Raw genomic sequence first — 15,047 nt, forward strand, 5'->3', positions numbered from 1 at the left:
ATATCCTGAAGAGTGTTTTCCAACTTGGTTCCATCCTCCCCATCACTTTCACGTACACTAATTAAACGTAGGTTTGGTCTTTTCACATAGTCCCATACTTCTTGGAGGCTTTGTTCATTCCTTTTCATTCTTTTTTCTCTAATCTTGTCTTCTCGCTTTATTTCATTAAGTTGATCTTCAATCTCTGATATCCTTTCTTCTGCTTGATCGATTCGGTTATTGATACTTGTGTATGCTTCACGAAGTTCTCGTGCTGTGTTTTCAGCTCCATCAGGTCATTTATGTTCTTCTCTAACCTCCTAGCAATTCCTCTAACCTTTTCTCAAGGTTCTTAGCTTCCTTGCATTGGGTTAGAACATGCTCCTTTAGCTCAGAGGAGTTTATTACCCACCTTCTGAAGCCTACTTCTGTCAATTTGTCAAACTCATCCTCCGCCCAGTTTTGTTCCCTTGGCGAGGAGTTGTGATCCTTTGGAGAAGAGGTGTTCTGGTTTTTGCAATTTTCAGAATTTTGCACTGGTTTCTCCCCATCTTTGTGGAGTTATCTACCTTTGGTCTTTGATGTTGGTGACCTTCAGATGGGGTGTCTGAGTGGACATCCTTTTTGTTGATGTTATTCCTTTCTGTTTGTTAGTTTTCCTTCTAACAGGCACCTCTGCTGCAGGTTTGCTGGAGGCCCACTCCAGACGCTGTTTGCCTGGGTATCACCAGCGGAAGCTGCAGAACAGCAAAGATTGCTGCCTGTTCCTTCCTCTGGAAGCTTTGTCCCAGAGGGGCACCCGCCAGATGCCAGCCGGAGCTCTCCTGTATGAGGCGTCTGTCGGCCCCTACTGGGAGGTATCTCCCAGTCAGGAGACATGGGGGTCAGGGACCCACTTGAGGAGGCAGTCTGACCCTTAGCAGAGCTCAAACGCTGTGCTGGGAGATCCACTGCTCTCTTCAGAGCCGTGAGGCAGGGACATTTAAGTCTGAAGCTGCGCCCACAGCCGCCCCTTCCCCAAGATGCTCTGTCCCAGAGAGATGGGGGTTTTATCTATAAGACCCTGACTGTGGCTGCTGCCTTTTTCCAGAGATGCCCTGCCCAGAGAGGAGGAATCTAGAGAGGCAGTCTGGCCACAGCAGCCTTGCTGAGCTACGGTGCGCTCTTTCCAGTTCACACATCCCCGGGGGCTTTGTTTACACTATGCGGGTAAAACCACCTACTCAAGCCTCAGCAATGGCGGACACCCCTCCTCCCACCAAGCTCAAGTGGCCCAGATCGATCTCAGACTGCTGTGCTGGCAGTGAGAATTTCAAGCCAGTGGATCTTAGCTTGCTGAACTCCGTGGGGGTGGGACCTGCCAAGCCAGACCACTTGGCTCCCTGGCTTCGGCCCCCTTTCCAGAGGAGTGAACAGTTCTGTCTCTCTGGCGTTCCAGGTGCCACTGGGGTATGGAAAAAAAACTCCTGCAGCTAGCTCGGTATCGGCCCAAACAGCCACCCAGTTTTGTGCTTCAAACCCAGGGCCCTGCAGGCATAGCCACCAGAGGGAATCTCCTGGTCTGTGAGTTGCAAAGACCATGGGAAAAGCGCAGTATCTGGGCCAGAGTGCGCCGTTCCTCATGGCACAGTCCCTCAGGGCTTCCCTTGGCTAGGGGAGGGTGTTCCCTGACCACCTGCATTTCCCGGGTGAGGCAATGCCCCACCCTGCTTTCGCTCGCCCTCTGTGGGCTGCACCCACCATCCAACCAGTCCCAATGAGATGAACCGGGTATCTCAGTGGGAAACGCAGAAATCACCTGCTTTCTGTGTCAATCTTGTTGAGAGTTGCGGAATGGAGCTGTTCCTATTCGGCCACCTTGCCAGCAATCCCGTATTTCATGTTTTTTTTTTATTCTGAGAGGGAGTCTCGCACTGTTGCCCAGGCTGGAGTGCAGTGGCGTGATCTTGACTCACCACAACCTCCGCCTCCGGGTTCAAGCGATTCTCCTGCCTCAGCCTCCCGAGTAGCTGGGATTACAGGTGCGTGCCACCATGCCAGGCTAATTTTTTGTATTTTTAGTAGAGACGGGATTTCACCATGTTGTCCAGGCTGGTCTCAAACTCCTGACCTTGTGATCCGCCCGCCTCGGCCTCCCAAAGTGCTGGGATTACAGCCGTGAGCCACCGTGCCCAGCCCTCATGTTCTTTAACAGTTGTGACTATTCAGTCTTTTTTGGATCAGTCTCATTATTTTTTTCCCAAGGAATTTTTCCATGTCATTCAGTTTTCAAACCTCTTTTTCAATTTTAGAGATGAAGTCTTGCTATGTTGACCAGGATGGAGTACAGTGGCTATTCATAGGTACAATCTTAGCATAATATAGCCTCAAACTCCTGGGCTTATTGATCCTCCTGCCTCGCCTCCAGAGTAGCTGTGACTATAGGCACATGCCACCATTCCTAGCCAGTTTTCTTTTTTTTGGAGATGGAGTCTCACTGTGTCACCCAAGCTGGAGTGCAGTGGTGTGATCTCAGCTCACTGCAACCTCCACCTCCCAGGTTCAAGCAATTCTCCTGCCTCAGGCCCCTGAGTAGCTGGGACTGCAGGTGCTCACCGCCACGCCCAGCTAAGTTTTTGTATTTTAGTAGAGATGGGGTTTCACTGTGTCGCCCAAGCTGGTCTCCAACTCCTGAGCTCAGGCAATCCACCTGCCTCAACCTCTGAAAGTGCTAGGACTACAGGCATGAGCCACTGTGCCTGGCTGCCTAGCTAGTTTTCAAATCAACTGGTAAGAAATTGCTCATAGAATTCTTTCATTTTTTAAATCTGTACACAACCTATAATCGTATCTCTTTTTCATGTGTTTCTTTTGTTCTCAACACACTGTGTCAGAGGCTTATTTTATAGCAAAACCAGGAATCCACTTCTGGCTTTACTGATGTTCCCCCTACTGTATCTGTTTTTTACTGCCTGGTATCTCAATAGCAGTGTTGCTATTTGGCATCTGCCCTCTGGGCGACCTACCTCTTTCTCCTTGCCCACTGGTACCTGCAAGCTCAGCAATACATCCAAAAGCACATTTTCCCTTGGTATCCAAGATGTAGTCATTCTGTAGTATAAGGGTTTCCCAGGCGATCTAGTCTGTCATATATTCTGAATTTTTCAATTCTCAACTGTTTCTCAAGATTCACAAATTATATAAAGTTTTATTAGACTAACCTCTCTGATTAGGTCCTAGTTATAAACATGTATGTACACTTTTTAGTACTCCTCCTTCCCACCACTACTGTAGTCTTTATTCTTCTTCTTGACCAGTTCCAATGTCCTCAGGACAGCATTTATAATATAATCTTATTTAGTGTTATTTGCTACAACATTAAGAGGGTAAAATACAAGTAAGTTTATATTTGATAATTTCCTGAAAGAAATCTATTAAATAGTAAGATATAAAATGGGGCTGCCAGGTAAGAGTAGGTAAGGTAGAAAATCAGAAATCTTTTAATTTCTATACGTGCTGAGAACATTATAGGAACTCAGAAAAATTGTTTGATACATTGAGAAGTCACAGAATGACCCATCTTCAATATCAAATGTTATTTATTCAGGAGATCCAAATAAACTCTTCTACTCCATTATTTTTTGATCGTGAGATCAGAAATACAGAGACAAGTACAGTAAAATAATACGGTGCACTACCTTGAAAAATTCTGCAAAATGATTCCAAACTCACCCGAATTCTCATCTGCTTGGCAGACGCTGTCTAGAACCTCCTGATCGCCTTCTGCGGCAATGTATGCCCAAGTATCCGTTTCGTCTCTGGTGTTTCTCCTCTCTTTAAGTGCCTGTTTGTTCTCCTTGGTTTTGTGATCATCTGTGGTTTTAAAATCCAGTGGCATTTCTTCCCTTTTCCGATTGTTCTCACAAACATCATTTTTTTCTTCTGGAGTTAATTTAAATAAATCAAATGCATTTCTGATTTCCTTAAGTGCTAATGAAAAAATTAAAATAGATGGTTAAGTATGAGTCACAAATTTGTTACATTCAAAAGAAAATCTAACTTAGTGTTAAAGCAAAAAGATACTGTCTTAATTTTTACTAACATCTACCTTGCTTATAAAGCCTGGTCTGATTTACTGTCAAAGCCACAAAATTGTTTCAGCTGGTCTTTCTACTGGCTGCTCAATATTCAGAAAGGATGTCCAGTGTGAATGGCTGTTAAGCAGAAGTTCTGAACTACTCATCTGCAGTTGTGACAAAGGCCTACTGAAGGCAGTGAGTCTCAGAGTGATCCAAGTCACACCAGCACCTTTCCCACAGCTAAAGACACCAGACTGTCTGTAGCTGGATCCTGAAGCTTGTACCAAAATGGTTTCTGGTGGTAAGTGAGGGAAACGGCAGGGTGCCAGAGCACTGCCTGTGTACCTGGTAAAACTGTACCTGATGCTACCAGCTTTTAACTAAAGAAGAAAGTGGGAAGAAAACTGGCAGGTACTAGACCTGACATAAGAAATAACCCCAAAAAGAAGAGAATTAGGATGAATTCTATTATAAACTCTGGGTACACAGCAGACAGGTTTTATTATCAGGGAATATTGAAAACTGGACTCTAGTGAGTACCCTTATGAATGGGGCAAACAGTAGCTCTATTTAAGGCTGTATGTTCACTGTAAAAATGTATCTGAAACTGACATACAAGATACTAGGAGGAAAAAACGTTACAAGGCCAGGTCCAGTTTTACAGTATTTTGAACCTCTAGTCATTCTTTGAAGAATAGAAGGCATTTAAGATTTTTGTTTTGCTTTAAACAACAGTCTTACAGCCACTTTATGTGTGACCCACTGAAACAGCCACTGCTCCTGCCACTTCATTCACCTGCTTCTACTGCCAAAACCAGCCTAGGCTAAGAAAAAAAACTTACTTTTAATATTACTTCAGTTATATACAGCTTTCAGTAAGAAAACCCAAGGAAAATCATCCATCTCTCAGAACCACTGTTTGCCAGAAAACATATGTTCCAAGTACTTTTGCTACAGAAACTAAATATTTATCTGCTAGGGTTTATTCAAACACTGTAATGGTGTTTTTTTGTTTTCAAGGAATATAAAGTATTTGTTCCAATATTTATATATATTATGGATTTTCTATTATGGTCTATCTTGAAGTGATCCAAAATGCGTATTCAATATCATATTTACACAAATGACACAGAGTTACATATAATGAATATATTAAAAGGTTTTTTTAAATTTAGCATCTGCTATAAAAACACATTTATTTTTCTGCCAGAACTAATTTCCAGTCTCAGTAATTCTAATCTGATCCCTCATCATATTAAAAAGGAAAAACAAGGTGAAAATAAGGAAAAATAAATTATATAAATTTTTATATAATAAATTTAGGTAACTGGTTATTTGTATAATAGATAGCAACGTAAATGGCAAAACGTTAATATTTACACTCACTCTTTAATCCTTTTGGCTCTTTTCTGCCTTTTTCTTCCTTGTCAGAATCATGCCTTTTCTGATATTTTTCTTTGGATTCATTTTTTCTGGTCTCTTTGTCCTGATAATGACATGATATCCAAAACAAGAATGGATAAAGAGTTGACACTGTATATTTATTTGAGAACCAGAAAATACAGGTTTGTGGCTTCAGGGAATCACCCTTGTATACTGTGGTACATGATCACTGATCATTAAATCCTCTTCACACAAAAGAATTTTGCTTCCTCAGTCAACCATATAATAATTCACAAAATACCAAATTCAAAACCCAACACCAGTTTTCCAACCCTCTTTTAGGAATTTTATTATTAAAAAAAAAAAAAGAAAATTCTAAGAAAGTTTTCCACCCATAGTCTTAACCAACCATGACTATTTTACTTCTCCATGTTCCCCCTTCTGGTCCTTGTACTTTTACATGGATAATCTTATTTAAAATTCATTTTTGTTTACATTACACACGTTTTTACGTGACTGTGTTCACAGTTATGTAGAGTTTTCTTCTCCACTGCATTTTCTAAGTTGTATTTTGCTGTAGCACTAATGAAGATAATACTGCCATAAACAACTACGTATGCACAGCTTTTCCCTCTTTAAAATGATTTCCTTAAAATAAATTCCCAAAACTGAAAACAATGAATGAAAAAAATGATGTTTTTTATAGCCCTTGATAAATACTGCATATATAAATACTCTCATAATTTGGAAAATATATCCATTTTGCAAAGCCATATAAAAATAATTTTTAAAATGGGACAAATTCTCTATTAAATACATTTTTATAAGCATTAAAATACTTGTTAATGTAGTTTGTGTCCTATTATTTAATAGTGGTATACTCAAGACAACAGGGGAAATGACCAAGCAGGATGTGAAAAGCTAATAAAATAAGCTGATGAAGTTATAAACCTGAGTATACAATGCTCCATATATCATCTGAGTACCTCTAAAAACCATCCTGATTTTTGTTCACAAATTAGCCTTTAATTTTCTAGTCATAATCATTCTAAGAGAAACAAACCAGAAACTAAGAGATAAGCTGTGGTGTCCAAAAGCTGGAGGATCTTCATTTATGACCGTCCATGGTCATAAACACTTTCTTATAGCTTGATTGTTTCCCTTTCCTTGCTTGTGAAATGTCTTGACCACTTAACACGGGTTTTCTGCTGCCTCCTGTGGCCCTTACCTCCTCGGCTGAGTCAGTGGACCAGAGGCCTCTCTCTTCCCCGCTCAACCTCCAGCCCTTTGGCGTTTGGGCAGGTACAGGCATCAGCTTCTCTAACTCTGCAGCACTTTTGCCTCTGTCTTGATTCCTCTGCTTTTTAGGCACAGTTTTCTTCTCTAAGAAAGCGTTCTTGTTCTCTAGCTTCCTGCTGTCTCTAGTGTCCTCAGCCTTTCTCGGGGTCTTCTTTTTCCTCCTGCCTCTGACATCGGTATCCTCCTCAGCACTCATGGCACTGTCTAGGGGCTTCTCAACGCCATGCTCCAGCCCCGTGTCCTGCCCTGCTCTCTCTCTTGCACTTTTAGTGTTTTGTTTCTCTTCTCTGCTGTCGGAATATAGCCCTTCACTGTCATCCTCCGGAAAGGGTGAATCATTAAGTACACTTGATTCAGATTCCACCTGAGATTCGACAAATTTTTCTTTTTTTGTTTTTCTATTTTCTTTGGGATCTTCTCTTGTTTTCGTCTTTAAATCTCTTATTTCACCCTTTTTAACTTTCTTTAATTCCTTTGTTTCTTTTACTTCATCTTTTTTGGGCTTTTTGGACTCCTTTAGTTCTTCTTTGGCTTCAGAAATTCTTTTCTTTGTCCTTAAATCAAAAACTAAACTTTCCAAGGAGCTCTCCAGGTCTGGTTTGGACTTGTCTTTTAGCTTCCCGGCCTTTGCTTTTTTCTTTTTCAGATCATCTGGGCTTTTCTCTTCTCTCTGCCTTAATTTTTTCTTTTTCTTCTTTGGGGAAGTATCTTCTTTTGTCTCACTTTGCTGATCGCTATCAGAGTTCGCCTCAAATATGTCGTTATTTAAGGATAATCTCTATAAAATACAAAAAAGATTAAAATATTCATTAACATATTGATTTTAAAGGTTTTGAAAAGTAGTACTAATGAAATTTGGTAAGACTATTTTTTGTTCCAAGCAGAATCTCAACTTCTTAAAACTGCTTACCTAAGCTGAAATCGTATGCTACCTCTATCTCTGACTTAGCAAACAGGTCTTGGCGGTGAGGGCAAGTCTGAGTTTGGAAGGCAGGGGCGCACAGAAACTCAGTGCTACCGAGCGCCCAACCCAAAGCAGGAGTGAGCGGACTCAGGTATGGTGGGCTATAAATGATTTGAATTTCAACATTTCCAAAACCACCAAGAAAGTAATTTTTACAGACTTTCTTTTCTCTGCCAACAAAGTAGTTATCAATGCAAATACAAAACATTTTCTAAGACCCTGGATCCTGGAATGTCCTTAAACTTGCTCCTACGTTTGACAGTTATGTACAGAACAAGCAAGACTGCACACAAATCTTACTTCTCAAATTCATGTGTTATCTGAAATATTGCTTATGAAAAAATATTTTCCTATTTTAAAATTGAAAAAAAGAAACAAGAATAAAGTACCTGTATAAACATAAAAACACTATGCAAAGTATTTTCTGTTCCCATTTCCCAAAACCACCTTATCCTAAATGACTTGGGGGTAGAGAGAAGGGATGGAAACGATAGCTTTTTTTTTTTTTTTTTTTTTTTTTGGAGACAGAGTCTCGTTCTGTCACCCAGGCTGGAGTGCAGTGACTCACTGCAACCCCTGCCTCCTGGGTTCAAGTGATTCTCCTGCCTCAGCTTCACGAGTAGCTGGAATACAGGCATGCACCACCACACCCTGCTAATTTTTGTATTTTTAGTAAAGACAGGGTTTCATCATGTTGTTCAGGCTGGTCTCAAACTCCCGACCTCAAGTGATCCACCTGTCTCGGCCTCCCAAAGTGCTGGGATTACAGGGGTGAGCCACGGTGCCTGGCCAGATATACTTTTAAAATGTCTTCCCTACACTGCCTAAGAAATGGACGCCACCAAGGTTAACAAGTGGGAATATGGTGGCACTGGCTTAACCTTTCCAATCTCCCTGAATCACCTCATAAAAAACAAGGCAACTAGGATAGCAAAACAAAACTCCCTGCAGACAGCTTTTGGTTTTGGTAAGTCCCAAGTCCATACCACACGGGCCTTACCAAAACTAAAACAGTGGTAAGGCTCATGTGGTGTGGATGGTCACTCAGGGGAAGCGAAGGCAACGATCTGGAAAAGCCCAGGCTGGTGCTGCCTGAGACAGCAGCTGTGGGGTGGGGCCTCCTGCGCACTCCCAGGCCCTGCAAAAGGGGCCAGCAAAGCTCTCCTCAGGACTTCCAGGACCAAGCCCCACAAGGAGGAAAAACTGCTAGGATTAGATTCCAAACCAAGTAGGCCAAAGAAGACAGAAACAAAAGATCTAAAAAAAAAATTTTTTTAAATTAGCCAGGCTGACTATCCTAAAAACAATAAAAGCATACCAAAAAGACATGTCTATAAGACAGAAGAGAGGCTGGGTGCGGTGGCTCACGCTTGTAATCCCAGCACTTTGGGAGGCCGAAGCGGGCGGATCACGAGGTCAGGAGATCGAGACCACAGTGAAACCCTGTCTCTACTAAAAATACAAAAAATTAGCCGGGTGTGGTGGCGGGCGCCTGTAGTCCTAGCTACTCGGAGGCTGAGGCAGGAGAATGGCGTGAACCCGGGAGGCGGAGCTTGCAGTGAGCCGAGATCACGCCACTGCACTCCAGCCTGGGCAACAGAGCAAGACTCCGTCTCAAAAAAAAAAAAAAAAAAAACCAGAAGAAAAAAGAAAACAAACAAAAACTTTGGAGCATCAGGCAAAAAGACCCCAAGTCACTTACAAGACAAACTCAACTGGTCACCAAGAGCAATGTTTTGTGCCAGATGACAATGGATTAACATAGTAAGACACCTGAGAAAAGAAAATGTGCACTAAGGAATCTGCAACTGGCATTCAGATAGCCAACAAACTGTTAGGAAACAAAAGAAGTCAGTGAATATTGTTCTCAAGAGCCTTCCTACTACAGAGGTGGGTCACAAACTCTCACATGCACCTCTGCTGGGGACTGATGCTCCTGCCGGAACCCACACTTTGAGAAGCCCTGTACTAAGGCATGAAGTTCAGATAACCAAAAATGACTGGACAAACATCACCATAAGGACTGGCGGAAAGCATTAATTATGTATTTGCTTCTAGGACTAAGACTGAATGAGGGTTATAAGACAGACTGTAGTATGTGTGACTAAATGTTCTAACAAGGTATAGTGTATCTAGGAAATAACAGGGAGACGTGGTGAGAACATATTAAAGGAATATTATGCTTGCTGATTATAGTTATTAACTGGAAGTAAAGGACAGTATTTCAAATTAGATACAGAGGGAGAGAGAGGGCAGGGAGAAGATAGGTCCTAGTTAATTTCTGGTTTTATCCTTTGAACCACATTAAGTATTTTACATACTCAACAAAATTGCATCGGCAAGGATGGAGGAACCCCAAAACTGAATACAAACAGACAAATGAACCTGCTTATAAAACTGATAACATAACCACACAGAAAAAATATTCAAGTAACTTCTGAACATTAAACAGTGCATATATTCTAAGAACAAAAAGAACTAAAAATGAATGTGGAACTTTAGCAAATAGATTAACAAATACTGTTTGTCGTTCACAGTAGAAAGGGCATAGCAAATCTGAGGTTAATTTCTCTGTATTGTAAAATTTAGTAAATGATGACATGCAATACTGTTGTGACCAGAGTTCTCCTGGTAGGAAAAGGGAGAACACGTAGGTCTCTGTGGTGACACTGGTGACAGGCCGAGTTACAGAGGTCAGCATGGATTTATTGAGGCTGGGACGTGCCACTGTGCCAAAAAAGAGAGCAGTGCTACCCTGAGTGGGAGCGCCAGGACACGGGCTAGTATGAAGGGGTTCCCAGCTAAATGTGCAACAGTTTTAGCACCAATAGTAACATGCTGAATAAAAGAATCTCTGAGAATGTACTGGTGCCAAAAAAATACCCATATTTCTTTTCTGAATAAAATATGTATTAATAAAAGATTATTTTAAAGGAAGGGCAAAGGGCAAAATTATTAGTATATGGTACCATCTTTAAAAGAAACATCAGGTTGGGCACAGTGGCTCACACCTGTAATCCCAACCAACACTTCAGGAGGCCGAGGTGTGAGGATTACTTGAGGCCAGGAGTTCCTACCAGCCTGATCAATAGAGAGAGACCCTGTCTCTGGAAAAAAGAGAAAAAATTAGCCAGGCCTCGTGGCGTGTATCTATAGTCCTAGCTGCTTGGGAGGCTGAGGTGGGAGGATCGTCACTTGAACCCAGGAGGCTGAGGCTGCAGTGGGCCATGACTGTGCCACTGCACTCCAGCCTGGGTGACAGAGGCAAGACTCTGTATTTAAAAATAAATGAGAAGAAAAGAAAAAAAATCATACATCTACGTATAACCTGAAGGCAGATCTAGTGCAGAAAATAGATTTTACCTATCTTTCTGTAACTGTAACTGTTTAGGGGTCTGGCCCCTACGAGACACTCCATGTCTACTCAAAAAAAGAAAAAAAAGCTAAAAATACTACGATGTTGACAAAACAGTTCAGCAGAAGTCCATTAGTGTCACGTAACATCACTCAAAGCTCACGACAGACCAGTGGTCATCTTATAAATACACCTGTTTTACTAAGTGATTGCTTCACTTACTAAACCAGTGCTGACCCAGTGTATGGTAGTTATGTAGTATACACACATGCTCAGTAAATGCCAGGCACTTCTGTTATTGCTATTATTATTAACAACTACTACACACAGTCAAAACTAATACTGTTTTGGTCATTTAAGAAAAGACTAGGTATTTTAAAAAACATAGTTGAAACTTAAATTGTAGGGAGAAAGATTAATGTTCAGCCTATAAAATAATGAGAATCATTCTCTTAATGTGAGATATCTTCACTATATAGTTGTAAGTTTTTTCTTTTTTTTTAAACCAGGTCCTCACCAGATAATTTGTTTTAACTAGCAGAAAAAGCAGGCATAAGACATAGGTTGATAACGCAGAATAAATATAATATACAAAAACAAGTTGCTCATATCATGGACGAACAAATGATAGTTTGGCATGTCTCTTTTTTCTCCACTTTTACCTTACTCTTAACTTAAAGGAAAATATCAATATTCATCTCCAAACTATTCTTGTTTGTGAACCGCAACTATACGTTGGGTACAGAAAGAAGAACCCAGCAAAAATCACTGAAAGCAGTCTGTGAGAATTGGCTACGTGGAATTTACACTAAAGAATACTGTACACTTTATTATTTGTAAATCATTTACTACACATACTTTGAGTTAAAATTTACAATAAATTTATGTATATAAAAACAAATATGAGACAAAACATAGTACCTGAATATCCTTCCTGACTACTTTGGCTTTGTTCTCTGCAATTTTCTTCCTAAATTCAAGAAGCACTTCTTTACAGTCCTCCAGGTGAATCTCGGGCTCCCAGGTATCATCATCCGATGTATAGCCTTTCCAGCGAACTTTGTAAAGAACTTTACCCTGTTATAGACAATAAAAGAAGGCAAATAAAGCAGATCACTAACTTGATTACATTTCCAAAAAAAAAAACTGATGAGAAGACACGAAAGAACTTGAAAATTGCTTCTAAGTGGAAATTATCACATTATAAAGTACATGCATCTCCTGAGAAAAGTGGCTTAAGAAAAAAAGTTATCGACCAGGTGCAGTGGCTCATGCCTATAATCTCAGCACTTTGGGAGGTCAAGGTGGGCACACCGCTTGAGCCCAGGAGTTTCAGAACAGCCTGACCAACGTGGTGAAACCTCGTCTCTACTAAAAATACAAAAATTATGGGCCAGGTGCAGTGGCCCATGCCTGTAATCCCAGCATTTTGGGAGGCCGAGGCAGGCGCATCACCTGAGGTCAGGAGTTGAAGACCAGCCTGGCCAACATGGTGAAACCTTGTCTCTACTAAAAAATACAAAAAAATTAGCTGGGTGTGGTGGTGGGCACCTGTAATCCCAGCTACTTGGGAAGCTGAGGCAGGAGAATCGCTTGAACCCAGAAGGCAGAGGTTGCAGTGAGCCAAGATCACGCCATTGCACTACAGCTTGAGCAACAAGAGCAAAACTCTGTCTCAAAAAACAACAACAAAAAAAGATGGTGGCGCACACCTATAGTCCCAGCTACTTGGGAGGCTGAGGCAGAAGAATCGCTTGTATCCAGGAGGCGGAGATTGCAGTGAGCAGAGATTAGGCCACTGTACTCCTGCCTGGGCAAAAGAGTGAGACTCCATCTCAAAAAAAAAAAAAAAAAAAAATTAGCTGGGCACAGTGGCATGCAACTGTGGTCCAAGTTACTTAGGAGGCTGAGGTGGGAGGATTACTTAAGCCCAGGAGGTGGAGGTTGCAGTGAGCCAAGATCGTGCCATTGCACTCCAGCCTGGGTATCAGAGCCAGACCCTGGTGTGGAAAACAAAAGAGAGAAATGAAAAGAAAAAACAGTATATTATTGATCTGTTTTTCATAAACCAAAGACTGAAGTCCTATTCTGATTCCATAAAGCAATATGTAATTCTTGAAAAGCAATGAAAAATAGGAAAGACAGGAAGAACCAAATAATAAATAGATACTGAAAACAATTTGATCTATTTCCTTCACCTATTATATTAATACATATTTAGAATGTTTTTAAAACATTAGGATAATACTATAATTTTTAATATTGCTTTTTCACTTATGTATCAAGCACTTTTTGTTATAACTTTTCAAACACTTTTTAGTGACTTAAGATTATTCCATCATACAAATACAACAAAAAATAGTACAAAAACGCTCCCTTTGTTATGATGGTTGTTTAGATCACTTCCATTTTTTTTGTACTTATAAATAAAGCTGTAATATCCCTGTGTATCTCTCATTAAGTCGTTAGAATAAATCCCCAGAAAGGAGATCAATGGGGTAAAAAAAACTAGCCATTTCCAGGGTTGGTGGCAGCCAGGCATAGTAGTAGGCACCTAGAGTCTCAGATACTTGACAGGCTGAAGTGGGAGGATCGCTTAAGCTCAGGAGTTCGAACCAGCCTGGGCAACATAGTGAAATCACATCTCAAAAAAAAATAAATAAATAAATTAAAAAAGGCAAGCCATTTAAAGATTAAAACACACTGACAAATGCCTTCCAGAAAAAATGCTCCAATTTACACTCCACCAGATACAAGAGTCCATCTCTCTATATCAGGGGTCAGCGAACTACAGCAGGGCCTGCCTCCTGTTTTTGCTCATCTTGTGATCTAAGAATCATTCTATATTTTTAAATGGTTAAAGGGAAATCAAAAGCATTACATTCATCAAGTGCTTTACAATGTGTCATGCACAGTCTAAATCTTTGCATTTATTAGTTCATCATTAATATTTACAACATCCCCATGAACTAGGTAGTATTACTCATTTTATAGATGAGAAAACTAAAGCTTCTAGATAAAGTAACTAGTCAAAGATCACACAGCTAATGGGTAGTTCAGCTGAAATTCAAACCCAGAGTCTTACCCCAGAGCTTGTTTTTTTTTTTTTTTTTTTTGGTTGTTTGTTTTTTAAGACAGGGTCGCCCAGGCTGGAGAGTAGTGGCGCAATCTTGGCTCACTGCAACCTCCGCCTCCCGGGTTCAAGCAATTCTCATCGCTCAGCCTCCCAAGTAGCTGAGATTACAGGTGGGCATCACCATGCTCGGCTGAGTTTTGTATTTTTTAGTAGAGATGGGGTTTCGGCATGTTGGCCAGGCTGGTTTCAAACTCCTGGTCTCAAGAGATCTGTCCGCCTTGGCCTCCCAAAATGCTGAGATTACAGGCATAAGCCTCTGCACCCGGCCCATAAAATTCTTAATACAGGAATAAGTTTTCATGACTTTGGATTTGGCAATGCGTCTGTAACTGGGGACCTCAGTTTTTAAAATATGTTTTAATCACCTTCTTTTTCTTCCTTCCCTCCTCTCTTACCCCTTCATTCCTTTCCTCTCTTACCCCTTCATTCCTTTCCTCTCTAGACACTCTCTTCCAGCAATGCATGCTTATCTAATTATGCTCTTGCTTAAGAAATTCCAGAGGCTAGGCCAGGTGTGGTGGCTCACACCCGTAATCCCAGCACTTTGGGAGGCTGAGGCAGGTGGATCACGAGGTCAGGAGTTTGAGACCAGCCTGACCAACATGGTGAAACCCTGTCTCTACTAAAAATACAAAAATTAGTCAGGCGTGGTGGCGTGTGCCTGTAATCCTGGCTACTCAGGAGCCTGAGGCAGGAGAATCGCTTGAACCCAGGAGGCGGAGGTTGCAGTGAGCTGAGATCACACCATTGCACTCCAACCTGGGTGACAGAGCAAGATTCCATATCAAAAGAAAAAAAAAAAAAAGAAATTCCAGAGGCTAATCTCAAACAAATCAGGCACTGTAGAATCCTCCTGCTCAGGGGGAGCCGCAA

At 41.2% G+C, this 15,047-nt stretch overlaps 1 protein-coding gene across 5 annotated transcripts in view; it reads right to left on the bottom strand.

Annotated features, from left to right (window-relative positions):
* MPHOSPH8 (M-phase phosphoprotein 8) overlaps window positions 1–15,047 on the bottom strand; it is a 75,177-nt gene that overhangs the window by 20,959 nt on the left and 39,171 nt on the right. For all 5 annotated transcript variants that reach the window (XM_055244057.2, XM_063619019.1, XM_063619018.1 and 2 more), the window contains 4 exons: window positions 11,960–12,115; window positions 6,649–7,497; window positions 5,424–5,523; window positions 3,691–3,948 (listed from right to left, as the gene is read on the bottom strand). In XM_055244057.2, the coding sequence (XP_055100032.2) occupies window positions 3,691–3,948; window positions 5,424–5,523; window positions 6,649–7,497; window positions 11,960–12,115 (1,363 nt within the window). The remainder of the gene's footprint in view (window positions 1–3,690; window positions 3,949–5,423; window positions 5,524–6,648; window positions 7,498–11,959; window positions 12,116–15,047) is intronic.

This window comes from Symphalangus syndactylus, chromosome 15 (assembly GCF_028878055.3).
Source record: "Symphalangus syndactylus isolate Jambi chromosome 15, NHGRI_mSymSyn1-v2.1_pri, whole genome shotgun sequence".
NCBI classification, from domain to species: domain Eukaryota; kingdom Metazoa; phylum Chordata; class Mammalia; order Primates; family Hylobatidae; genus Symphalangus; species Symphalangus syndactylus.